The following is a 26,479-nucleotide window of genomic DNA, read 5'->3' as shown; positions in this document are numbered from 1 at the left end:
TTAGTCCTTTTGTTCCATGAGATTCCACATGTCAGTGGAATCATGTCGCACTTGTCTTTTTTGTGGCTTATTTCACTTAGCATAATACTCTCCAGGACTATTCATGCTGTCACAAACGGTAAGATTTCTCTTTTTTATGGCCGAGTAGTATTCCATTGTGTAAAGGTATCACCGACTTCTTTACGCACTAATCCACTGATGGGCCCCGGGGGTGTTGTAGACGACACTGCGACGCACATCAGGGTGTGTCTATTCTCCCCAACTAGTGTTTTGGATTCTTCAGATAAATGCCCGGCCGTGGAATCACTGGGTCATAAGCTGGGTCATAAACACAGTTTCACTCACACCTTTCTAAAAATGTAGTCTCTATTTTTAAAGATCACGATAAACGTTGTTAAACATTGTCTTTCTTACTTTCCACATTTCTTATAGCCTCCTGTTGGATGTGTTTCTCGTCTGTGAGGGGACGTTTTCTAAAGCATTTGAAAGTGGTTCCTTGAATAGCAAAGTGTCCGAGGTTGAAATGTTTGCAAATACCTCTCTATTGTATTAAAACGACCACTCGTTGGGGCACAAACTTGGGGACGGAAAGTTCCTTCTCTCCCCTCTGCGGAAGCCGCACCCACGGCCTGCAGGCGGTGAGTGCTGTGGGGTGAGAACGACCTGTGTCTGATTCTCGTGCTTTCACCCGTGCAGGGCTCTCTCTGCGAGTGTTTCGAATTGTGTTTGTCTTTTGAGTTCCTGCAGTTTCCTTCTGATGTATCTAGATGGGTTTTTTAAAAAAATATGTATTCTAAAAAACCTGTTTGTCACTCAAGGCACCATTTCAAATGAAATAATTACACTTTCTCTAAATCCTGAAATCTCTTTTTCCGCAGACACCTCATCTCCCTTCACCGTTTCTCCTACTTTTCAGGTGCCTAGTCATCCAGATATCAGAATACTGGGGTCTGGTCTTCATGTTTCATTGCCTTTCTGTTATATTTCCTATTGTTTCATCTTTTACTCCGCTGTTTTATTTTTTAATTATTCTTCAGTTGCAAAAGTCACAATAGTTGTCTCATCTAAATGCTCTTTATTCCAACCACTGTAAAAACTCAATGTTTCTGCTTGATTCATTGCTTCTTGTTGTTGCTTCAAATTCCTTATATCCCCTCTGCCTCTGTCTCTAACCCTTTTACTGTGAACAGAAGACACAGGCAGGAAATTCACGAGACACTAATGGGCAGCCAGTGGTTACCAAGCAGACACCCCGGAGCTGGTCCCCGGTCAGGAAAGGGGACCTGCCTGCACCCCGGGGGTCCTGTCCTGACCAGCAGGTAAGTGGTTGGCTTCTCTGGAAGTAGAAGCTCCTTTTACCCACAATGCCTAGCATAGGTCCTGGTACATAGTAAGTCCCCAGCACATGTCTCTCATATCAGTGAGTATTACTTATTTAATATGTACTCATCGAATACTTCTACTTCAGAGATTCCAACCCCTTCGAAGTTAGACACACCCACGTAGTTTGTTGGGACAGCGAGATGTGAGAAGGGACGTGCTGTTTCCAGGAGGGGTCAGTGAGAGCCGGTGTGGGGGTCCCTAGGTTCCCTGCCCTCAGCTGGGAGATGACTGGAGCAGACGTGAAGGCCTGTCAGCCTGGCTCCAGAGGGACCCGCAGAGCTGCCCGCTGACCGCGCTGCACAGGAGGCGTGAGCCCAGACCAGGCATCAGGGAACCGCCCCCGCAGCCCTGCTCCTCTTCTTACTGCACGGAAGGCCCGGGAAGAGAGGGGCTCAGAGACTCGGACGAGCAGGGAGGCAGCAGAGCTAGAAAAACGTTCCCTCACATAAGTCAAGGGAGCGGGAATCTCAGGAAGGGGAAAGGCTAACGGTGTTAGAGTCCAGGGGCTGTCGGCGGAGATAAGGACCCCGGAGCCTGGTGGTGAAAGGCTCCTGGAGCTGCTTTAAGAGCATCTTCTCGCAGCGTCAGACCTGCCTCCTTCCGCTCTCTGCATCGCGCTGCTGGGCCTGGCTGTCTGCAGTGGCCGAGCAGGTGGGCTGTGCAGAGCTGGGGAGCGGGGGTGGCACCTCCTGAGGGTGCCCCTGACTTCTCACTGATCCTCATCTTCGGGCAGCAGCACCTGCTGGGGAGGCACCTTCTCCTGGGAGGAAGAGTCCCCTCCTTCTTCCCTGTGAGGGGACAGGTGGAAGGGGACGGGGACCAGTGCTACCCTGGGTGTCCTACCCCCACTGCGTGTCCTACTGCAGGTGACGAGCTTTCTGTGACAGAAGAGGACAGAGGGAAGACCCAGGGTCAGAGCTGCTTTAAAGTTCAAGTCCCTGTGAATCTCTGTGCTCATCACCAGTGGCTGACGTCCCCAGGAGCCCTGATTGCTACCTGTCTGTGATCTTACTCGCTCTTAGCAACCTGCAAAGGCCTCACGCATAGAAAGTGCTCAATAAAGGTTGAAACTTGAAGTGTGGCGACACTGCGCGGTCTGCGAGCCCCAGTCTCCTCTGGGCCTTCTCCCCGCACAGCATCCTGCCTGAGAAACCCCGGAGACCAACGAACGCCTGGGTTTTCTGACCTGGACAGGGCTGGTGGTTTGTTTGCGACTCCAGGGCCCCTTCCCGGCCCCTCTTCCCCACCATTTCCCCAGAAGCACACGTCCTGGGCTTGTCCTGTGGGTGAGGTACTGCCGCCTCTCACCCTGCAGGAGGCGGGTCTGGAGATCGTGGGTTCCACCCGGGCGCTTCCCGATCTACATCTCAGGGCACAGGGAGCAAGGACGTGGGGCTCCTTGTGGGGCTGGTTTACTTTGACGTCTCTCACATCATCTCCGTGCCACTGCTCCCCTCCTTAGACCCCCTCTCTTATTTCACCCAGAATTCCGACTGCTCTGGACCCTGACCTCTGTTCCCCTCCTCCTCCAGGCAGCAGGAAAGACCCATCTCCCACCAGACCCCTGTTTTGCAGGAGTTTCCCACAGTAAAGGTGTCAAGCCCTAGGGACTCGATGTCTCCCTTCATACCACAGGCCTTCTCCAGGGAACAGAGGCATCTCAGCCGGGCCTGGTTCCAAAAGAAGGACCAGCACAGTGCCACCAGTACGGTGTCCGCTGGAATCCTCCCGCCCCCGTCCTTCCAGGATTTACTTCGTTCCTCCCCCACCCCGCTGCCGCCTTTTCCTTTTAGGAGCACCCGCAACAGCCTTTGGAGATGCCCAGTGTGTTAGCTGGTTTGCTCGTGTCTAAATCCCAGCGGTGGATTAAGGTCCTGTCTCTCCCACAAGGTACAGGGCCCAGAGCAAAGCATGGGAATATGTATGTGTATCGGTTTCAGCCAGCAAATTCTAACACAAACTACATCCCCAGTCTGTTCTGCATGATCGTGGTGGTGAAGTGAAGTAGAAGGTCAGAGGTGCCATGAGGATTCGATACAGGAACCTAGAAGTCCTCAAAGTCAATGTCGCATAAGGGGCAGCCCGGGGAGGAGGTGTTTCCTGTTTCTCACTCCCGCTGACTCCGTCCTCCGGGCTGTGTGTGGGGGCTCAGGGAGGGGGTGCAGTGGGGGATCCTCTTGTCCTCACCCTCGGCTCGTCCTCACTGCCCCTCTGCCCCTCTGGCCATCACTGGTCATGGGATGGGCCCCGCCCAGCTCTGTGGATGGGCCTCCACCTGGAGCCCTGGCTGGATAGCACGGTCCTGGGACCCTGGACACGGCCAAGTGACTGTGGCTTCCCTTTCTGATTTTTGATGTTGAAGTGTCTTTTTTTTACGTTTTTGTTTTTTGAGGTTTGTATTTTTTTTAGTTATAATTGATACTCAACATTACATTAGATTCAGGTGTTGCTAAGAGAGTATCAAAAGTTTTTGTCACAAGAAAAAAATGTACAACTATATATGGTGACAAATGTTAACTGGATTTATGGTAATCATTTTAAAATAAATGCAAATGTCGAATCATCACGTCATACACCTGAAATGTCATCTTGACCCTTCCATGAGAACCTTGTCCCTCCAAAATCCGTCCAGACCACCAGGGACCCTTGTGTCCAACAGACACAATCTCCTTCTGTCTCTGGTGGGAACCGTGGCCCTGGACGATGTTGGACCCCAAGGCCTTTCTGTGGGTGGGGCCCACCTGCGAAAGCCCCAGGGACCATTCCCCGGAGCCAGGCCCCCAAGAGCAGCAGCTCTGCTCTTACCTGGGGGGTCTCTGCCCTGAGCCACAGGGGAGCTCTGCATCACTAAGGGCACCATCTGGGTGCCATCCAGGGGTTCCCAGGGACCTGCAGGACCAGCATCCTGGAGCCTGGGAAAGGTCATCATGTTTTATGTCTGATGTTCTAGTGAAATATGAATCTATGGTGATCTCTTTTGATTGAAAGTGTTCTGTAAACATTTGCTTAGTCCGTAGCAATAATCTCTTCCAACAGCGCCCCCTCCATGTACTCTCTTCCTTTCTGGGACTTTAAATAGACATCTTAAACCTCTCCATTTAGTCACCAAATGCACTGTAATAGGCAGAAGAATAGATGTGCAAATACGACGTCCCATCCCTGGTCCCTGGGAACTGTGAGTGTGTTACCGTGCCCAGCAGAAGGGACTGTGCACAGGTGACTAAAGGCGTGCATCTGCCGTAAAGAGATAATCCCGAACGCAGGGAAAGAGGCTAATCTGATCACCTGGGTCCTTCAAAGTGAACAGGACTAAGGAGTGTGGGTGAGATGGAGAATTGAGAATTGAAATAATTTCTACACACTGAGATGTGGTCATCCCTGTTCTTTTATTCTTTAAGTGGTGGGTTGCATTTGTGGGATACCTAATCTGGACAAGATATTTAACCATTCTATTGGACATTGATAGATACGGCCTACTATATTTTCTCAGAATTTTTACACTCCCTTTCTTAAATATGATTTGCTTTTTCTTCTTATTTGTTCCTTAACTGGCTTTAGGGCCGATGTTATTCTTGCCCAACAAATGAGTTGTTGACTTTCCTCATATTTTTCTTTCTCTTGAGTATTTTAAAGAGGATCACGGGCCTTCCTTGGAGGTTTAGTAGAACTTATCTGTAATAGATTCTGAATATGGTTGAAGGAAAGTAGAAATTTTAAACTGCTTTAACTTCTTTCTTTGCAGCCTTTTCCATTGACATGATTTCTTCCTAGTTTTAGAGTTGTTTAAATTCCCCCTGTACCCACAGTGACATATTGATCTAAGACACTGCTGGTTTGTTCTTACTCAATTTCACCTGTGTTATTCCCCTTTTCACAGAACAAGCTGCTCCAGCAGGAGGGACCATCAGCAGGCAGCCACCAGATCAGCCTCGGTGAGTGGGAGCCCCAGTGCTGAGCCCATGTGGCTCCACCAGGTGGGCACAGTGTGCAGGGACCCCATGAGCAACCCTGTGTGGTGGGGAGAGGCTAAGTGACCCCATCCGTCCAGGCCCCTCCCCACCCGAGTACAACCCCCCCCCCAACACACACACAGACACCCTCTGCTGGCATCGCCTCCCACTCCACTATCTCCACCCCCTCCGCCCACAGCAACAGGTCCACCAGCACATGTCTCCTCCCCACCTCAGCTCCCAGGTCGTTTTCCTCAAGTTCCTGACTGTCCAGCCAGTCCACTAGCCACTGTCCATGGGTCACTCATGCACTCCTCAGGGGCATCTCTCACACCCCCTCCCAGGGGCCTGCTGGGGTTTGATTCCTAGTCCTGGCTTGTCCGCCATTTCCAAGGCTGTCTGGGAGTCAGCTCCAAGGCTGACCGCTCTCCTATCAGACTTTATGTCTCCATCACAGAAGTTTGTTTCCTTGGATTTAAAAGACTTGCAGTGGTTATTTCAATTCAGCATTTCTAAAAGTTTCCAGTAACAGTAATTCTATGTTGGCTTAGAAATAACTATTTCAAAACTCCAGAAAAGCATAATTTTGTGAAGGACCACACCCACGGAGAGCGGTGGACGCATCACAAGTGCGCGGTGGCCTCCCACAAAGGGAACGTGGGATGAACACGCAGGGAACACTCAGCACCCAGGGGGCCCCTTGGATCTCACTCAGTCCCAAACCGCCCCCAGCCCGAGGGACCGCTCTCTGGGTGTCTGACACCGTGGGTGAGCTCTGTCAGCTGTTCAGAGGACAGAATATCACAGTGGACACTGCTCTGCACCCGGCTCCCATCCAGCGTCCTGTCCTGGTTCTCGTCCCCAGGGCTGTGGCTGGGGTCTGCTCACTCTCCTGGCTGCACGGGGTGGGATTGTGTGAACAGCCCGCACTTGTTGTCCTCTGCTGCTCACGGGCATTTGTTACACCCAGATTGTACAAATCGTGCTGCTGTGAGTAATTTCCTCATATGCCTCAGCACACGCATGGGCACATGTCTCTGGGGAGTGCAAGGAGAAGGGAGGTGCTGGGTCCTAGGCTTTCTGAACGTTTGGCTGTAGTAAGTCTCGCCATAGCATTTTCAAAGTATTTGTTTTTTAAGTATATTTTATTGATTATGCTATTATAGTTTTCCCAATTTCACCCCCTTTATCCCCTCCTCCCTTTACCCCCAACTCTCCAGCATTCCCCCTCTTAGTTCACGTCCATGGTCATATACATAAGTTCCTTGACTTCTCTGTTTCCTATACCGTTCTTTACCTCCCCTGTCTATTTGGTACTTACCATTTATGCCTCTTATTCCCTGTCCCTTTTCCACCATTCTCCCCCTCCCCTTCCCAGTTGATAACCCTCCACGTGATCTCCATTTCTGTGATTCTGTTCCTGTTCTAGTTGTTTGCTTAGTTTTTGTTTTCATTGTTTCAGGTTCAGTTGTTGATAGTTGTGAGTTTGTCATCATTTTACTTTTCATAGTTTTTGATCTTCTTTTTCTTAGGTAAGTCCCTTTAACATTTCATATAATAAGGGCTTGGTGATCATGAACTCCTTAAACTTGACCTGAGTGCTATCTGAGAAGCACTTTATGTGCCCTTCTATTCTGAATGAAAGCTTTGCTGGACAGAGTCATCTTGGATGGAGGTCCTTGCCTTTCATGATGAGGAATACTTCTTTTCAGCCCCGTCTTGCCTGTACGGTTTCTTTTGAGAAATCAGCTGACAGTTTTATGGGAACTCTTCTGTAGGTAACTGTCTCCTTTTCTCTTGCTGCTTTTAGGATTGTCTCTTTATCTTTAATCTTGGGTAACATAATGATGATGTGCCTTGGTATGTTCCTCTTTGGGTCCATTTTCTTTGGGATTCTCTGGACTTCCTGGAAGTCTATTTCATTCAACAGACCAGGGAAGTTTTCCTTCATTATTTGTTCAAATGAGTTTTCAAGTTCTTGCTCTTGTTCTTCTCCTTCTGGCACCCTTTTGATTCACATGTTGGATATTTAAAGTTGTCCTGGAGGTTGTGAAGCTGTCTGCCCGAGAGGGGTCTGAGGGGGAACAATGCCGCTCACTTGCTCTGCTCGAGCCCCGCTTTCCAATGAGCTCTCCTGTGAGACTGGGAGCTTCTCCTGCCGTGGCAACCCCCGCAGTAGACTGCGGCCAGCTTGGAGACTTTAGTTTCCCATCCAACCAGCCCGCCTCGCCTGCGTGCTCCCCCGCCTTGCAGCACGTCCTGTCTGCCAGTCTCCACCCACCTACTGGTCTGGTGAATGTTTCTTTAGTTCCTTGGTTGTCAGAGTTCCATGCAGTTTGATTTTCCGGCACTTCTGTGTGGCACACTTTGATTTCTGTTTATTGTTTTTAGATTGGTTGTCATCCTTCTTTTGGTTGTGTGAGGAAGTGAAGCCTTTCACATTTTCAAATTATTTGAATCAACTGACCCTCGGACTAGCAATAATGAGAGACAGAATTAGTCTGATTTTGTCTGAGTTTAATTTTCACCATGCTGGGAGTTGTGAGTGATGTCACACTATGGGTTACTTTGACCCTCCCCTCCGACACAAACTGTTGGACAATTTCCATGAATGTCCGGGCCGCGTGACCACGCTCGCACGGAGGACACACTGGGCTCGTCGTCGGGACTGGACGGGCTCTGGCAGGGAGCCCGCGTCACCTCACTGTTCTGATGCCCTTTCCTGGTCATGGGTTTGTGGTCAGAGACCCGCGGTCGGACACAAAAATGCAGCAAAACCTCGCTTCTCGAGCTTAATTCATTCGGGAATTATGTTTGAGAAGCAGTTTGTTTGAGATCCCAGTCATACAGGCGACTGATCACATAGGTATCAGCCTGGAAGGGGTGTCAGGTGAAGAATCAAAACTCTGTTTGACAACTGAGACATATTTTCCAATAACAGTTTGGTCACGAATTGAATTGTTCAAGATGGGAGACATTCCGCAACTGAGGTCTGACTGTATTTGGTCTCTGTCCCTGGTTCCCAGGACAGAGCTCCTGAAACCCTTGGACTCTCCTGAGTGACAAGGACGCTAATGAGATGGCGGTTGGCCTAGGGTCCTGGACAGTTTCAGGATGGGGCTGGTCACCAGAAAGAACCTCTGATCAGGTTTGGTCAGAGGGTTGGAACTCTCAGCCTCACTGCCCAGCCTCTGGGGGGAGCTGGGCCAATCCCCAATGGCCAAGGGTTTGGTCAAATCTGTCCACATAGTGGAACCTCCATAAACCCCCTAATAATGGGGTTCAGAGAGCTTCTGAAGTGGTGAACCATTCCCCATGCTGGGAGTTGGGGGTGACACTTTCCAACTCCATGGGGACAGAGGCTCCGGCACCTGGGACCCTTCCCCACCTCGCCCCATGTCCCTCTTCATCTGGCTGCTCACGTGTATTGTTTATAATAAAACGTGCAGTGAGCACAGCATTTTCCTGAGTTCTGTGAGTTGATCCAGCAAATTAATGAACTTGGTGGGGAACCCCTACCTTTTGTAGGCGAGTTGGAGAGATGAGCAGGTCACATGGGACCCTGAACTTGAGACTGGCTCTGAGGGGAGGGCAGTCTTGTGGGGTGGACCCTGACCGTGTGGGGTCTGAGGCAACTCCAGGGAGTTCACATGGGAGTTGAGCTGAACTGTAGGAAACACAGCTGGTGTCCGAGAATCAGAGAAGTGGGTGAGTGGAGGAAAACACCCCTCACCATCCCACAGAGAAACTCAGAGTAAGAGCAAGTAAGAAATGCTCTAACTGGGACATTATTTATTGGTCACCTGTCCTTGCAGCCAAACCTGAGTGCCTGTAATGCACCAGAAAGTTTCAGCCTCAATCTTTGCTCCAAGGACTAAAATGTGTCTTTGTTTTCCACCCCCCACCCCAGCCCCTGACTCTGTTCCTACAGGGGAAGTTTCCTCACTCAGAGTCCCGGTGGACACCTCCTCCCTCCCTGGAGCACGACTGTGCTTTCCCTTCCCCTCCTCCCCCCACAGGGGGCATGTCCTAGACTCTAAGGGGCCCCAGGAGACCTGCATCCAGGGAGCACTGGGCAGCAGCAGCTCATCCCAGGCTGACCCCCGACTGTGCCCAAGGCCCCCTTTTCTCTGACTCCCCAGCGAGCTGACAGCAGCCCTCCTGGTCGCCTGTTGCTTCTTCTGTTCTAGGCCCTTCCTTGCTTCACTGTCCCCAGTGAACATTAATAACCGTCCCCTCCAAAACAGAAGAGTCTCGGGGGGAGGCAGAGACCACGTCCCTCTATGACAGAGGGAACCCGCGTCCCCAACATTCGTGCATCTGGACACGGCACCAGGCTCCACCAGTCAGGTGACCACGTGCCAGACCCTACCTCAGGACGGGGTGACACAGAGAGGCTGGGACTGTGCAGAGGACACTCGGCTAGGGTGGGGGGAGTGGCAACAACAGTGTCTGGGCACTGGGGCAGCAGAGACAGCTGTCCGAGCCTCAAGGCCCAGGGTCCTGCCTCAGGGGAGTTGGTGGGGTGAGTGGTGACATCTGTGCCCCACAGCAGGGCAGCGGGGCCTGTGTGGGACCCGACCCAGGCTGGGCTGTGGGCTGTCCCTGGCTGTGCAGCCTCTGGTCTGTTCTGTGACTGTCCCCAAAGTGGCATTGGAACCCACTGTACTGCTTTATATCTAAATTAGAGGAATTAGGATTCCATTATTTGCTCCAAAAAATACACCTGGGCAACAGTTTCACTCAGAGCTTTTATTATGGTCACCTGGGGCCGCCTCCTAAACCTTCCACCTGACTCTACCCCATGGTAGAGAGAACGACTGTGACCCCCGACACCACGTCTCATAAATGACAATACATGTCCCCCCTTTTCTTTCTGAAGAACAAACCCACTAAATGTGCATTGAAGACCCCTCCCCACCATGACCTCCGTCACTGACCTCAGTGGTCCTGGGTCTGGCTGAGCCCCAGGATGACTTGAGGGGCTTCTTACAAACCCCAGGCCTCTCCCAGACCCACATCCCAGGGGATTAGGCCCCAGGCCGGGGTCACTCGTGTGACAAGCCCTGCAGGCGAGGTGGACACACAGCCGGGTGGGATCCGGTCTGGGTTCCTGCTGCTAAATGTGGGACCTGAAGGCCAGCAGCATCCGCACCAGCCTTGTCATAAACCCAGCATCCCACTCTCTGCTCCAGATTTTCTGAGTCTTAACAAAGTGTGCAGGTCATTTGTGGGCACAAGAAAGTCTGGGACTCGGTGCTCGACAGCCTTCTATACCCGGAGACAGACTGTGCAGGCGGCTCTGGCGTGAGGTCCACTCAGATCGCTCAGCACTGGGGCCCTGGGTTCCATCTTCCTCCGTCTTCTGTAGCTGTCACCCCTGGGTGACCTCGCCCATGCTCACGGCTTTAAGTAGCATCTGTGTGTGTGGCCTCCCAAGTCTGTCTGTGCAGCCTGCACATCTCCTGGTCTCCAGACTCAGCTGTCCAACCACCATCACATGACTCCCTGGGATCTTCAGACATTTCAGCTACACATGCTCTGAAAATGAACGTCTGTGACATCCCCTCAAATCTGCTGATTCCAGAGTCTCCCCATCTCTGCTGACACAACTCTGTCCCTCTGATTGTGTCCTCTGAGATGTTTGGTGACCTGGATTCCTCTCCCTTGTAACCCAGATTAACCATTAGGATTGCCATCAGGTCCCCCTCAGAAGGTATCCAGGATCCCCCGCACCCACTATTCCCACAACTCATCCCGGGAAGTATCCCCAGCCTGGAGTCCAGCACAGACCCCTCCCACGTCCACAGTGCCTCCCTCACTAGCCAAGTCTGTTCTCAGCACAGCAGCCACTGGGTCCCATTGAAGGGGTCATCAGGCCATGTCCCCCTCCTGCTCTGCACTGTCCTCTGACCCCCTGCCTCACTCAGAGCACAGTTGTGCCCTTCCCATGTCCTCCAGGCCCACGTGGTCTGGCCGTGCCTCCCTCTCATCTCCATCACTCCCTGCCCGATCCCCACACTGACCCCACCCCTCCTCCTCCTTCCCAGTCTCCAGACACCCAATGCCCCGGGGCATTCACACTGGGGACTGGAGGGTTCCCTGCCTGGACAGGACTTCCTCCAGACATCCTCATGGGTAATACCTCCTGTCCTTCAAATCTTCCCTCAAGGCCACCTCCCCAGTGAGGCCCACACTGACCACCCAAATCAAATACCCATGTTCCCTGTCCTCACAGCCCACACGGGGGACTGCCATCCCCTGTGTCTTCTCGGATCACTCACCCTCCATGGACACCACCGTGTGTGCTGTGCTCACACCCACTGTCTCCCCACACAACACAAGCACCACGAGGCTGACTGTGATCCTGATTGAGCTTCCGTGATGTTCCCACATGCAAAACCAGTGTCACACGTCTGTCACTCAGCCTCCACTGGTCATCAATGGTCAGGGTAGGGCACCTCCCTATGCTGTAGGCAGTGTCTGTATTAACATGGCCTCAACCACAGCTGGTCCATGGCAGCTACGGCCCCACGTGCACTCACACCCACATCGATGCCCCTGCACTTTCCCCACAGAGTAGCTCCCCCAAATCCACCCCAGACTCCGCTCTGTGCATCCCAGTGTGCGCACTGCACCGAAGCCAGCACTGGAGCAAAGGGCAGGGGGAGGGGCAGGCAAGCAGAGTGGAATTCAATGGAGACTTATCTCGGATGGGAAACTATGGGATCCCAGCTCTGGTTGGTCCAGAACCCCATTCCTCTGAGAGTTTAGGAAGAGATGAAAGATCAGCCAAGCCCTAGAGGAGGCAAGGGCAGGAGGAGTCTGAGAAGTCATCTCTCCACATCACAGACTCCTGTGTGCAGGGACCCCTGGGCCTGGTGGGGACAGTGACAGGCAAAACACCTCTGCTGATGACAGAGAGGGGGCACCCAGTGGAGAATGAGACCAGGGCTCCTAACAAGGACAAACGGACTCATGCTGCTCTACAGAAACAAAGAAGCAACCAATATAGACCCAGAAGATGGGACCGAGGGTCCAACACAGGCCCGAGCCTTGGCTGACCTGGCCACACATGGCCTTTGCTGCCCGCTGTCCTGGAGATGGCTTCACTGGGACAGTTTACACGGCCTGGGTGATGCTGGGTTTCTGAGATCACAGGTCCTGCTGGGACAAGGTTCCACTGAAGAGACAAGGACAAAAGGCCAGAGGGTGACCCAGTCGAGGAGGGACCAGGTCAAAGCCCATGATGCATTGGGCACTGACTGGGCACAGCCTGACCATGCTCGGTCCTCATAGTCTCTCCTGTCCCCACAACAGACTCAGCACAGCAAACACACGGGTTCTGGAAACTTCTTGATGAGTCCATTTAATTCCTTCAAAGGATCCTTCCTTAGGATCTTCAGCTTTTTAATGAACACATCAACCACTCATGGCAAGAATTGAGAAAACAAATTTACACCCAGACCCTCATTTCAATGAGGGTATGAGAAGCTGCAGCTCAGGCACCAGGAAGCACAGACAGGGCTTGGGGGGCTGGGCTCTCTGGTGTGGGGAGGGAGCTGGTGGGCGGGTGGGCCATCAGTGATGCTGACTGGAACACAGACATTCAGGCGCCAGTTGCAGAAGCAGAAGTGAGATGTCCCTGAAGTGACAAACAGGGGCTGGAGGGTGTGTGTGTGTGAGGAACCTTCCATCACTCATTCCCCAACAGGGCAGCTGTCTCACGCTGCAGAAGAAAATAATCATGAACAAATGTCCATCAGTCGCTGTAGAGGTGACATTGTCCAACAGCCCACCTCATGCTCAATGGTCCCACAGAGTCCCCATTACCCAATCCTGTCCCCTCCACCCAACACTTCCAGTGTCAGGGCCTCACCTTTACAAGCCGTGAGAGACACATCAGAGCCCTGGTCACTGTCACTGCCTGGGTGGCACAAAACAGGATGTGGTCAGAGCCCCCAGGACAGGAGACCAAAGGAGGAACTATGGGGGGAGGGGGAGGTCCCCCATGGGCTCCCCTCTAAGCTGACACGGGGTCTCAGGGGTCCCCCCTCCATACTCACTGGCAGCCTGAGCGTAGCTCCCTGCTTTTCCACCTGCGGGAAGAAAACATCCTGTGAGACACCAGGGAGGAGGCAGGGCCATGAGGTCCCAAGGGAAGCCCTGGTGCTGGACCCCAGGGAAGTTCCCAGAACTCTGACTATAGTTCAGGGCAGGATCCGGAAACCTGAGGGAAGTCCATGTGCAGGAATTGGACCAACAGCCCTCCTGCAGGTCTGTCCTCAGCAGGGACTCTCCCCTTGGACCTGTGACTGTTGGGAGCCAGGTCCCCAAACACCAGAATCATCAGGGTGACAAATCTGTCCTTTATCTCACACGTGCCTTCCTAAACAGTCACTGTAGCAAGTAGGGCCCCAGACTGGCAAGCACATGAGTGAAGACGATGCTTCTCTTTAATGAAGGGGGTCTCCTGGGCTTGAGACCCCCAGTTGGGGCAAGAAATCAGACCCCACCCGCCCCTACCTGAGCGCCTCCTCCCCCACATCACAGCTCCAGCCACCACAGCTCCAAGCAGGACCAGGCCACCTAGGACGCCCAAGATGATGATGATGGTGTTGGTCTGAGGAGGCGGCTCTGCAAAGGGACAGGAAGGTGAGGGCGCTGCCCCTGGGTCCTGCCCCGCCCCCAGTGAAGTCCATGCAGGCCCCCTCACCCCATCGCAGCGTCAGGGGCTCCTGCAGTCCCTGGTGCCGCACGTGGCATGTGTATCTCTGCTCCTCCCCGGGCGGCACCACCACCGCAGCCCAGGTCTGGAAGGTCCCGTCGCCCGAGGGCCTGGTCTCCACCAGCTCCGTGTCCTGAATGTGCTCCTGCCCGTCCCGCTGCCAGGTCAGGTCGATGTCCGCAGGGTAGAAGCCCCGCGCCCAGCACCTCAGGGTGGCCTCCCGCTCAGATGTGGGGTGGCGGGTCACTCGCACGTCTGGGGGGTCTGAGGACAAGGGTCAGAAAGTCGGGAACTTCGCACGGGCCGCAGGGCAGTCCAGCAGCGCTCCCGTGGCCGTCCCGAGACTGGACAGGACGGGGCGGGGGTACAGCCCAGACCCAGCCTGGATAGAGGCAACGGGGAGGATTCCCTGGTCTGTAGAAAGTTCTAGAACCAGAGAGACTCAGCCCAGGTGCAGGCCGGTCTGAGGGAGAAAAGCATCTCTGGCTGAGAGTTGGGCTGCGCCCCGCGAGCCCCGGTACCTGCGCGATGCAGCGCCGCCTTCCCGAGATCCAGGTACCGCAGGAGCCACTCCCTGCACCGGCCGAGCACGTAGATCCTCACAAGCTCCGCCACATGTTCCGCCTCTAACTTCTGTCGGGATGTCTGAGCCGCCGCGTCGGCCGCGGTCCAGGAGCGCATGTCCTCGTTCAGGGCGATGTAGTCGGCGCCGTCGTAGGCGGACTGGTCATACCCGCGGAGGCCGGTCCCGTTGGGCCACAGGTCGCAGCCGTACATCCTCTGCAGAATGTGAGACCCTGACCCCGCCAGAGGTCAGCCCCGCCCACAAACCCCGCCCCGAGGCCAACCCCGCCCACCGACCCGCCCCCACCCGCGAGGATCGAACTGAAACCGAAACCGAAACCGAACCCGGTCCCAGTCCCGCGGGCTCCTCTCAGAGTGAAGCTCGGACGCGGACACTCGGGGCGACCCCGCCCGTCCGGCCCCGCGCGCTCACCGTGGTCGCTGTGGTTGTAGTAGCCGCGCAGGTTTCTCAGGCTCAGTCGGTAATTCTGTGCGTTTCCCTTCTGGATCCGCGTCTGCTCTTCCCAATAGTGCGGGTCCTCCTGCTCCACCCACGGCCCCTTCATCCACGGCGCCCGCGGCTCCTCCCTCGGGTTCGCCGCGGCGTTGTCGAACCGCACGAACTCGATGCCGTCCACGTAGCCGACGGCGAGGAAGCGGGGCTCCCCGCCGCCGGGCCGGGATATGACGGTGTGGAAATACCTCAGGGAGTGCGGGCCTGCGGGTGGGGAGCGGTGAGACCGGGGACGCTCGGACCGGCGCGGGTCCCGGGTCCCCAGTGGAGGGGACAGGAATGGGGGCGGGGGGCGGGATCCGGGCCCGAGAGGTGGGAACCCGCCCTCCCCGGCGTCCCGCGCTGGTCCGCTTTCCCCCCCGCCGAGGCAGCCCCCTACGGACCCCGCGCTCACCCGCCCCGGCGCCGGTCAGCGCCAGCGCCCCCGAGAGCAGCAGCAGGAGGCCCGGAGACCGCATGACGCGCGGCCTCGGCGTTTGGGGAAAAGCTGAGACCCACCGCGTCCCCGGAGACTCGGAGCCTGGGCGGCGGCGACGCTGATTGGTTTCTCGACAATGGCCACCAATCAGAGAGGTCCCTGGATCGCGTCACGAGTATCCAGGAAAAAGGCCACCGGTCAGGTTGGGAGACGCAGAAGTGAAACCCGGAGACCCGGAGTCCCCAGCGCGGAGCTTCCCCGCCCGGACTCTGCCCTCGGGCCGAGACCCAGAGCGCCTGGCCCGGCACCTGGGACTTTGCCCCGAACCCACCTCCTGCTCCGAGAGCTCGTTGTCGCACCGCGTTCCAAGTCCGGACCCCGAATCTGTCCGGGGAAACCAGGGAGCGACCCCGAGGCCGGGCCCAGCCCCCTTCCTCCTCTCCGTCCCCGAGCCCCTCTCCCGGGAAGGGACTCCGCCTCCCACCTCTGATCGCCCCCCGGACTCTTCTAGAAGGAAACTCGCCCCCGGGGACTGGACCCCAGAGAGGAGCTGCTCTGGGAACGGGGGCGGAGGGACAGGGCCTTTCTCCTGGGTCCCGGAGGAATTGTGCCTGAAACGCGACAGAGGTTCTCAGAGTCCGGTCCCCTCGTCGTCCCTGAAACTCTGACGGTCAGGAAGCCGATAACCTGTAAAAGGGGGCTGGGCCCTCCGTTCCGAACTGCGTCTGACCAGCCCTGCAGTCAGACCCACAAAGCCCCTAATTCCACTTCCCATCCAGTGTGTGTGTGCGACTCGGGGTTGTCACTGTGCAGTGACCTCCACCCGCAGCCCTCTGTGCGTCCCTGTGAGTCCCGCGTCCTGAACGTGGAGCAGCCGGGAAGCCGGTCGCTGCGGTGGGTTTGGACCTGAGCTCGCGCGGCCTCGGAGCTGCGAGCGCTCGGTGCAGCCGCCCCCGGGACCGGGGAGGAAGGGTGGCCGGAGGTGCCCTGGACCCAGGGCAGAGCGAGGGACCTTCAGGGAGGGCGCAGGGGACCCTGGAGCCTGTCAGCCTTCAGAAGAGCAGTGGCCCTGCCTCAGTTTCTCTGCTGTTCTGGGTCGTTGACGGGAAGAAGCCTGTGAGAGGCCAGGGCCCAGAGCAGCCGGGGCGCCACATTGCAGAGCACAGCGGGGACGTCAGTCAGTTCCACTCCCTCAGGTGGGGGGTCTGGGTGTCCTCAAGCTGACAGGGGATCCAATGGAGAAGACAGAGTGACAGGAGAGCAGAAGGGACGGATTGCTGGGCCAGCACCTGTAAGCAGAGAAGGGCAAGGCCTCGAGCAGTAGCCCGGGTACTGGCTCTGTCTGGGAGCAGGGATGGCGCCCCTGTGGTGAAGGTCCCCACGCAGACAGTGTCCGGAACCTGTGATAATTGTCTTCTGACGTGTCCAGTTTTCTCAGTGGAGCAGGAAACAGGGTCACCCGTAGCAATAAAGGGGGGAAGGAGGTGAGTGTCTGAGCAGAGGATGGGGACCCTGAGGGAGCCCTACAGGGACAGGACTGGGGGCAGTGGTGTGGCCCCCTGTGGTCTGGCTCATGAGTTAACCTGACAGCCTCGGCGTGGCTGTGTGGGGCTCCAGCCTCCTGTGGCTGGTGGGGCAGGTGTGGGGCAGGTGGACACAGAGTCGCCAGCTGTGCAGTTTTTCCAGGCGAGGCTGACAGAGCAAGGGGGAGCCAAGGGGCAGGTGAAATGATGCCTCATGGAGGTTAAGAGCAGGGCGGAGAGGACACCGAGTGGTGGGGGACAGTGAACAGATGTCAGGATCACAGACTGGGCCCCAGGGGGGCCCAGGGGTTGTTGGGGTGATGACTCGGGCCTGGAAACATGCGCAGCTCTGAGGGAGGTTTGCTGACCTCACATGACAACTTGTGATCACACAATCGTGGGGGTGTTTCCAGAGCTCTGGCCGCTCTGCTTTTAGGGTTGATGTGACCTGACTGCCCACCCAGGGAATGCGGGGGAATCTCCCTGTCCCATGGTCCTTAACCTCAATGGCATCACCCAGGTCTCTTTGCCACATGAGGAAAGCTGTCACAGGCTTCAAGGACCAGGCTGGGCGTCTCTGGGCATCTCTGTTCAGCCTTCCATACCCGATGGTGTTGACATCACCCAGGGTGAAGGAGGCAGTGCTCTGGGAGGGTGACCATGGGCCAGCAGCTAAAAGAAATGGGGGAGTGGCCTGGGGTGCACAGGGAATCCCTCTGATGAGGTACTGGGGGCTCCAGTCTGATGGCTGATTGGGGGTGCTAGGGAGAGGGACGGAAACGGGTCAAAGCAGTGGAGGAGCAAGGACCCCCCCCCTCCACACCCAGGGCACCATGTCAGTGGGAGGGGGGACACCCATGGGAGGACTTCAGAGGGGGCCGTGGCCTCAGGGAGAGCGGGCTCCAGTCAGAGCTTCTAGGTTGTGCAGGGGAGGCTGCCCAGGTTCTGGTCCTGGGCTGAGCACTTTGGGGGTGAGCAGCGGGCAGGTTTCAGGGGGTGGGGAGGAGGGGGAGTGGGAGGGGACAGAGTGGGGGCTGCAGAGCCTGTGGAGATGAGGTGCAGGATGTTTGGGGACCAGGGGTGACTGAGACAGACAGGGACAAGGACAGATGAGGTTGGTCCTGGTGGCTTCAGGGAGGATGGTGGTGAGTGAGTGAGGGGGTGGGGGGAGCAGGGGTTGGGCTCTCCCTGGGGCTCTGTGGGTGGGATGGGGAGGTTGGGGTGGGGGTCTCAGTCCCAGTCCTGACCCCTGACTGTGGGGTGGAGGCCCTGGGGGAGAGGCGGGTCTCGGAGGACGTGCATGAGTCTGCTCTGAACCCTGAGAGAGGGGACTGTGGTCACTCCGGGTCTCAGTGTGACAGCTGCTGTTGGAGGTGTGACTTCTGGGGCATCAGGTGTGGCCCTGGCACCCAGGCCCCTCTCCTGTCCTGCTGAGGGGACAGGAGGCCCAGGGCAGCTGAGGTCCTCGTCCCACTCATCCTGATGTGCATATCCACACTGGGGAGATGTAGACATTGAGATGCTGTTCCCAGTAAGAGATGATTTCATGTCAAAAACTGAGTTTAAGAAACGGAAGCAGGGAGCAGAGGAAAATGGCCCACTCTCCATTTCCCTGGTGTGGCTGTGGAGGGGAGGAGGGAGGGTGCTGGGAGGGGACGGGGGCATCGGGGACGGTGTGAGGGCCCCTGGGCGCGCCTCCTCCCCAATGGGGGACATCTGCAGGATAACGTGGAGAAGTTTATAGTATTTGACAGTGTATAATATCAGGAAATGATAGTTATTTTCTTCAATGTAATAATACTATTGTTTGAAGAGAAAGGTTATTTTTTCAGAGACCAATACTGAAATAGTCAGGGGAGAGGGTCATGATGCTGACAAGTGATTTTCAGATGTTTCAGCAAAAATTACAGAAATACATTCTGTAAGTAAGATAGGACAGAACATCGAAATGGTCGAACCTAGGGTGACCGCCGTGTTGGTCTTTCAAACTTCAGGTGCCTTTTAGGTGAGTTTTCACAGTCCTTTGGAGAAAACACTAGAAATGATGATGCACGCTGACATGGGGTGTTCACATGTGATGTTACATGGGAGTTAGGGTTTAAGTGTGAGTGTGTGTGCCAGTGTATGTGAGTGTGTGTGAGAACCTCAGTGTGTGTGAGTGTGTCCCTGTGGGTGTGGTGTCTGTGTGTCGGTGTGTAGCAGGGTGTGTGCAGTCTGTGCCTTCACTCAGTCACTCACTCAAATGTTTTAAAATCAGCTTTCAGGGCCGTGGAAATACAGCTGTGAAAGTCACATCCCTGACCTTGTTCTCGTAAAGTTTGTGTTCTCAAGGAGGGACAGACAGTAAACAATGAAATACATACACTGAAAATGTGTGTTAGTGAACCGAGTGTGAACAAAAGCAAAGCAGGTGGGGTAGGAGGGAGGCCAGAGGGGCCTGGGCAGGGGCGGGGCAGGGAGGGCCGCTCAGTGAGGACCCTTGGGGACACTGCCAGGGAGGGAGGGGCTGCCTGGTGGCAGGTTTTCAGGCCCAGGCCCAGCAGTGCGGGCTCTGAGGTGTGACAGCCTGGGAGCCTGGGCTGGAGGAACAGAGAGAGGACCTGGATCCTGGCCCGTCACAGGGCCCCAGCTGTGCCACCTGGACCTGACCTGGAAAGGGCCTTGCAGAGGTAACACATTTAGAAACGCTCACTCCGGACGGACAACACAAGAAGTCGACCTGGGAAACTTTCCTCCCGCCCAGGCCCCAGGCACCCAGGATCCCTGTCAGGGAGGAGCATGTTACCAATTTTTCTTGTGTCCTTCCTGAGGAAAACTCCTGCAAATGTTGCCACTGTTGCTACATCACGAAGGAGTACTGTGGAAAGCAGAAAGTAGATAAAATGTTTCTTTTCAGTTTCCCCTGGAGTGTTGTCATCAGGGGGCTGGAGAGAGGGGTTGCAGTGGGGAGGTGGAAACCTCAGAGGTGGCCCAAGCCTCCTGAGCTCTCCTCTCTGTCAGTCCTTGTTCAGTCCCTGACCTTGACGCCTGTGGAGTCCAGCACTGCTCAGAAGCTGCTTCATCCCTGACTGGTGCCCAGCCTCCAGGTCAGCCACTTCTGACCACTCTCAGCTCAAACCCTCCCAGGGCGCACTCAGCCTTCGGCCGCAGCGCGATGGCGCCCCCGTGTGGCCACAGGGCAGACGACAGAGGACCCCATTCCCCTTTCTGCTGGTCAGTCAGACCTCCCGGGGTCTCCCTCTGCTGGCAGCACCAGAACAGGGCTGTGAACACAAGAGGGGGCCCCAGTCAGTGTCAGGTTCAGGGTGCAAAGTGTTTCTCACAATCCACACTCACTGAGGTGTTCCCTCCCCATTGAGTCACCTTGGACCCTCCCTCAGGGAAGGGTGAGGTCTCCTGGCTACAGCAGCTGGGTCCCAGGTCCAGGATGGACCCCACGAACAAGCTAGGTGCCCTTAGTCCCCCAGAATGGGACTTGGGACACCAAAGTCCCTGTCACATGTTCCTGCTGCTCCCTCTGGACCTAGAGGACCCTCCACCTGGGAATCAGTCCAACGAATCTCAGAACATGGGATGGGGGTGGGGACTGAGGTGTTAGGTCCGGGAAGGACAGGGAGCTCCTGAGGAAGTCAGGGTACAGGGAAGTAAGCACATCAGAGGGGCAGGGGTTGCGGGGTGGGGGGAGAGGATGGAGCCAGGAGGAGAGCAGCATGGGGAGGGCTGGCCATGGGGACACCTGTCTGTGTTTGGAGAGGGTCCCACAGTCATGGACAGCAAAGGGCTGTGCTGGCCCTGCAGGGACCAGCCCTGGCCCCACATTCCTGGGGATCCCAGGGACCCACTAACTTCACTAGCACCTCCCTGCGATGCCTGCGCCCAACCCTGAGTAACAGGTTGTCACAGCCTTCAGGGGTCCCTCCCTGTCCTATCCTAGGACAGGACAAGACCTAGGGCCAGGCTGAGGGCCTCTGAGGACCCAGTGCTGAACGTGGGTGTCAGCTGCACCCCGCTGTGGGCTATGGGGACCTCAGCGATGGGACCCAGGCTGCCCATTTCCCAGGGGCGGTCCCTACACCCTCCGCATGTCACTGCCCAAGGACTCTGGGATCCCCGCTCTTTCCTCTGGGGTTGGTCACCCATGCACTGCATCTGCAGACTGGACCCTCCAGGCCCTGCCCTCCGCTACCCTCAGTCCCTGAATGAAGGAACCCTGAAGCCCCAGCCCTAAATTTCATTTCTGCCCCACCTGACCCAGGACGCTGGGGCTGCTATGGACTGAAGGTTTGTGTACTCAGAGTTCACACTGAAACCTAACCCCCAATGTGATGGTGTTTGGAGGTGAGGCCTTGGAAGGTGATTAGGTCAGGAGGGTGGAGCCTGTATAAAGTAGACCCCACAGAGCTCCCTTACCCTGACCACCCTGAGAGGACACAGTGAGAGGTCACAGTGAGAGGACACAGCCGTCTATGAACCAGGAAGTCGGCCCTCACCAGACCCTGAATGTGCTGGCACCTTGATCCTGGGCTTTCAGCCCCCAGAACTCTGAGAGAGACATTTCTGTTATTTATAGCCAGTCTATGGTGTTGTTTAGCAGCCCAAACAAACAAGGGGTCTGAGAGCCTGTGGAGGGTCCCCCAGAGCCCTGTGTATGACAGCTGAGCCACGGCTGCAATCTGAGCATCAGTCACCCATGACCCTGTGACCTAGATGGACCCCAGCCCCAGCCCAGAAGACAGGAGAGGCAGTTGGAGGCCAGGTGCCTCCCATCAGCTGCTCTTCGTGGTGAGGCCAGAGCTTGGGGAGGCACCGAGCACCACGCTTCCTGAGGGGCTCAGGGAATGGAGACCAGCTGGTAGGTAGCAAATGCGTACACCATAGGGGACCCCTGTTACGGACAGAGTTTTATCCCCCCAAATTTGTATGTTGAAGCACCAGCCCCCACTGTGATTGTATTTAGGCCCAGAGCCTTTAAGGAGACCATTAAGGTTAAGAGTGGGACAGGTGGTGGTCAGCAGGCGAATGCAGACTCGTGTTTGGCCATGTGGGGGGAGGGCTCATCACAGGAAAGGGGCAGCTGTCCCTCCAGCCCTCGGCCTGGAGCCGCACAGCTCAGCTTCTCCCTGTGTGTCCCTGGTATCCCCCAAACCACTGTCCCTCATCTGGAACCTTGGGTGAGTGCCTGAGTGCCTCTGTACTGGCCCTTTAAAAGGAACACTGGGCCTGATGAGTGTGGCTGAGTGGATTGGGTGTTGTCCTGCAAAGTGACAGGTTGTTGATTCAACTCCAAGACAGGGCATTTGCTTGGGTGGTGGGTTCTGTCTGGTTGAGGCTCATATGAGAGGCAACCAATCAATGTTTCTCTCTCACATCAGTGATACTTTCCCTCTCTCTCCCTTTCCCTCTGAAAGCGTGTCCTCAGATGAGGATTAAATTGCCTGTGACCCAGCAATTCCACTGCTGGGATTATACCCTAAGAATCCTGAAACATCAATTCAAAGGAACCTATGCACCCAATGTTCACAGCAGCACGATTTACAATAGCCAAGTGCTGGAAACAGCCTAAGGGCCCATCAGTAAATGAGTGGATGAAAAAACTGGTACATTTACACGATGGAATACTACACAGCAGAAAGAAGGAAGGAGCTCCTACTGTTCATGACAGCATGGATGGATCTGGAGAGCATTATGCTAAGTGAAATAAGCCAGGAGGTGGAAGACAAATACCATAAGGTCTCACCTATAAGTGGAACCTAATGGACACAGCAAACAAGGGAGCAAAATGGAACCAGAGTCCCAGAAATAAAGGACAAACTGAGAGTGACCAGAGGGGAGGGGGCAGGGGATAATGGGGCAAAGAAGAGGAAGGGTCAAGGCAAGGAACATGTGTAAAGGACCCATGGACAAGGACGATGGGGGCCAGGGGGTGCGTCTGGGGGTGGGTCTCAGCCACACTCTGCCCAGGCTCTCTGCCCCTGTGCCCAAGGCCCTCCCTGCTCTGCTAAGTGAAGAGACCAGGAATGTCCTCAGTGTCTCTGATCACTCATTTGGAAGTCCTTCCTGCTCTCACCTCCTTCCTTCCTGCTGTACCTTATCCCACTGCCCTGGCTCAGACCTCTCTCCTCTGCCCTCCAGTGGTGGGAACAGCTCACTTCCCACTGAGCAGTGGGCTCTAGGGTGAGAGGCTGGGCTCTGCCTGAGGCTGAGGGAAGGAAAGGCTCCTGGCCAGCGGTTGGCGGGGAGGGAGCAGGGGCACAGGCAGAGGAAGAGCGGAAGGGCTGGGGGAGGTGATGGGGAAAGATGTTCCCTGGTCATCATTTTTCTCTCACCCTCTGAGGGAGCTGTCTCCCTGCTGACCCAGGGCCGTGACAAAAGCAGCAGCAGCAGCAGCAGCAGCAGAGAAATATCACACAGGAAAGAAAAATATAACTGACTCCTCCCTCTCACTCTTGCTTGTTCTGGTCAGTTCTGTAAGTAAAACTTGTCACTGAGACTTGAAATGATTGCTTTTAGGAAAAATCTCCAAATATTAAGGAATATAATTATTAATGATTAAGCCCCGCAGACGGGAACAGCAGGGGTTTAAGAACAAAGGTGTATGTGGGGACGTCCACCATGTGCTGGTCCTGAGGCTGCGCTGACCGAGCTCTCAGGTGGCACTGAAGTGAGGCCACCTGTGAGCCGTGTGAGCTGGGGCCGCCCCTGGCACCTCTGTGTCCTCTTCAGAGAAGGGAGATGAGCCCCGATCCTGGTCTGAGATGTCATCCTCTGGTCAAAGGAACCAGAGCTCCTTAGAAGAGCTGAGTCCAGGGCTAAGACAGAAAAGCCAAGATGAGCCTGGAGCACCCTGTGCTGTCAGGAAGGCAGTGCGTCCCCCACACACGGGGCACGTCACAGGGACACGGGCCAGCCTGGGGGAGCTCCCAGTGGACACAGCTGGGACAGGGTGAGCACCATGTGACACAGGTGGTGATTATAACCCACACTGTAATGTTAGTGCCCGTGAGCTCACACTCGTGTGAATGACTGAAACTTTTTAAATTGAGGGAGGGAGGGCAAATCTTCCTTCTAGATTCCCAAGTCACACATGGACAGAACCCCCTTCCAGGAGGTGGAGCTGAATCCCTCCCCATGAATGTGGGCCGGACATGGCAACTTTCTTCCAAAACGTGGAATATGGAGAGTGACAATTACCACTAATGGTAAAGTGACTGCAGTGACCCTTGAACCACACGAGTGTGAACGGGGCAGGTGCCCTCGCACCCGGATTTGTATCAGTGACGTGTGCAGTGTTGACAGTGTGTCCTCTTCCTGGTGACTTTCTGAACGATACTTGCTTCCGTTCAGAAGCAAGTGGACACAGTTCCTTTGTGTCCACGTGCGGAACAGAGCACATGTAACACGCAAACTGTGTTAACCCACTGTTATCAGCAAGGCGTCTGGCCCGCAGTAAGCTTTGGTAGTTAAGTTTTGGGTAAGTCAAAAGTTCCATGAAGATTTTCAACTGTGCCGGGGACCGGTGCCACTAACTCCCATGTTGTCAAAGGTCAATGGTGTCTTACAGTGGAGCACTTGGCAGACATAATAACCTGAACCCTGTGATGAAGGTCATGTTCATACCATGCACCCTCTGATAGGTTGGGATGAGAAGGGCACTTTGCCTCTATGGTATTGTTTCCCAAAACATGAAACCCCAATCGAATCGTGAAGGAACATCAAACAAACCCAAAATAAGTACCATTCTGCAAATTATCTGTTTGGTACTTTTCAAAATTTTCAAGGTCATGAAAACGAGTAAAGAAACTGAACAGATGGGAGGAGACAGGAGAGACGTGGGAACCGGATGCCCTGAGGTGCCTGGATCTGACCCCCCGAACAGAGGAGGAGCATCAGTGGGAGAGCGGTGAGGCCCAAGCCGAGTCTGCGGTTCAGGGAACAGCAGTGCGCCAGGGCTGAGGCTGCCTTCTCAGTCCCGACGTGACGTCACTGGGTGTGACCGCTGGGGCTGCTGAGTGTGGGGCGCAGGGGGCTCAGTCTTCTAGATTGACAGCTCTTCTGTGAATGTAACGTTACTCAAAAATAATTTTATTTTTTAATTACATTTTATTGATGATGCCATTACAGTAGTCCCAATTCTTCCCCCTTTGCCCCCCCCCCCACCGAGCATTCCCCACCCCCTCAGGAAATTCCCCCACCATTGTTCATGTCCCTGTGTCATGCACGTAAGTGCTTTGGTTTCTCTATTTCCTGTACTATCCTTAACCTCCCCTTGTCTACTTTGTACCCACCATTTATGCTCCTTATTCCCTGTACCTTTCCCCCATTCCCCCTCCACCCCCAGCTGATAACCCTCCATGTGATCTCCATTTCTCTGATTCTTTTGCTGATCTGGTTGTTTGCTTACTGGGTCATTTTCTTAGGTTCAGGTATTGATAGTTGTGAGTTTGTTGTCATTTTACTGTCTATATTTTTGATCACCTTCTTTTTCTTAAATAAGTCCCTTAAACATTTCATATAATAAAGGCTTTTGATGATGAACTCCTTGAACTTGACCTTATCTGGGAAGCACTTTATCTGCCCTTCCATTCTAAAGGAAAGCTTTACTGGATAGAGTCATCTTGGATTAAGTCCTTGCCTTTCATGACTTTGGATACCTCCTTCCAGCCCCTTTTGCCTGCAAGCTTGCTTTTGAGAAATCAGCTGAAGGTCTTATGAGGACCCCTTTGTTCGTAACTCTCTCTTTTACTCTTGCTGCTTTTAAAATTCTCTCCTTATCTTTAATCTTGGGTAACTTAATTATGACGTGCCTTGGTGTGTTCCTCCTTGGGTCCACCTTCTGTGGGACTCTCTGATCTTCCTGGACTTCCTAGAAGTCTATTTCCTTTGCCAAATTGAGGAAGTTCTCCTTTATTTTTTTCTCAACTGAGCTTTCAATTTCTTGTTTTTCTTCTTCTCCTTCTGGCTTCCTTATGATTCAGATTTGGAATATTTAAAGTTCTCCTGGAGGTTCCTAAGCTTCTCCTCACATTTTTTTGAATTCTTATTTCTTCATTCTGTTCTGGCTGAATGTTTATTTGTTCCTTCTGCTCCAAACCATTGATCTGAGTCCCAGTTTCCTTCTTTTCACTGTTGGTTCCCTGTATATTTTTCTTTACTTCACTTTGCATAACCTTCACTTTTTTTTTCTCTATTTTGTGACCACACTCAACCATTTCTGTGAGCATCCTGATTACCAATGTTTTAAACAGTGCATCTGATAGGTTGGCTCTCCGTTCATCATTTAGTTGTATTATTTGCAGCCACACACACAAAAAACACACCGTGGAAGTTCATCAAAAAATTAAAAATAGAACTGCCTTATGACCCAGCAATGCCACTTCTGAGTACACGTCCCAAGGAAAT

General features: G+C 54.6%; 1 protein-coding gene across 1 annotated transcript; it reads right to left on the bottom strand.

Annotated features, from left to right (window-relative positions):
• Positions 1-12,725: 12,725 nt before the first annotated feature.
• On the bottom strand, positions 12,726-15,642 carry LOC118986505 (patr class I histocompatibility antigen, B-2 alpha chain-like). The gene is made up of 8 exons (XM_037045444.1): positions 15,534-15,642; positions 15,059-15,343; positions 14,583-14,858; positions 14,050-14,325; positions 13,860-13,970; positions 13,400-13,432; positions 13,213-13,260; positions 12,726-13,062 (listed from the first exon to the last, which is right to left on the bottom strand). Exons 1-8 carry the CDS (start codon positions 15,595-15,597, stop codon positions 13,058-13,060), a joined length of 1,098 nt encoding a protein of 365 aa, XP_036901339.1. The 5' UTR covers positions 15,598-15,642; the 3' UTR covers positions 12,726-13,057.
• Positions 15,643-26,479: the final 10,837 nt, after the last annotated feature.

This window comes from Sturnira hondurensis, unplaced genomic scaffold (genome assembly GCF_014824575.4).
Source record: "Sturnira hondurensis isolate 20B ecotype Veracruz unplaced genomic scaffold, ASM1482457v3 Scaffold0004288, whole genome shotgun sequence".
Lineage (NCBI taxonomy): Eukaryota > Metazoa > Chordata > Mammalia > Chiroptera > Phyllostomidae > Sturnira > Sturnira hondurensis.
This window is presented reverse-complemented; position numbering and strand designations above follow the sequence as displayed.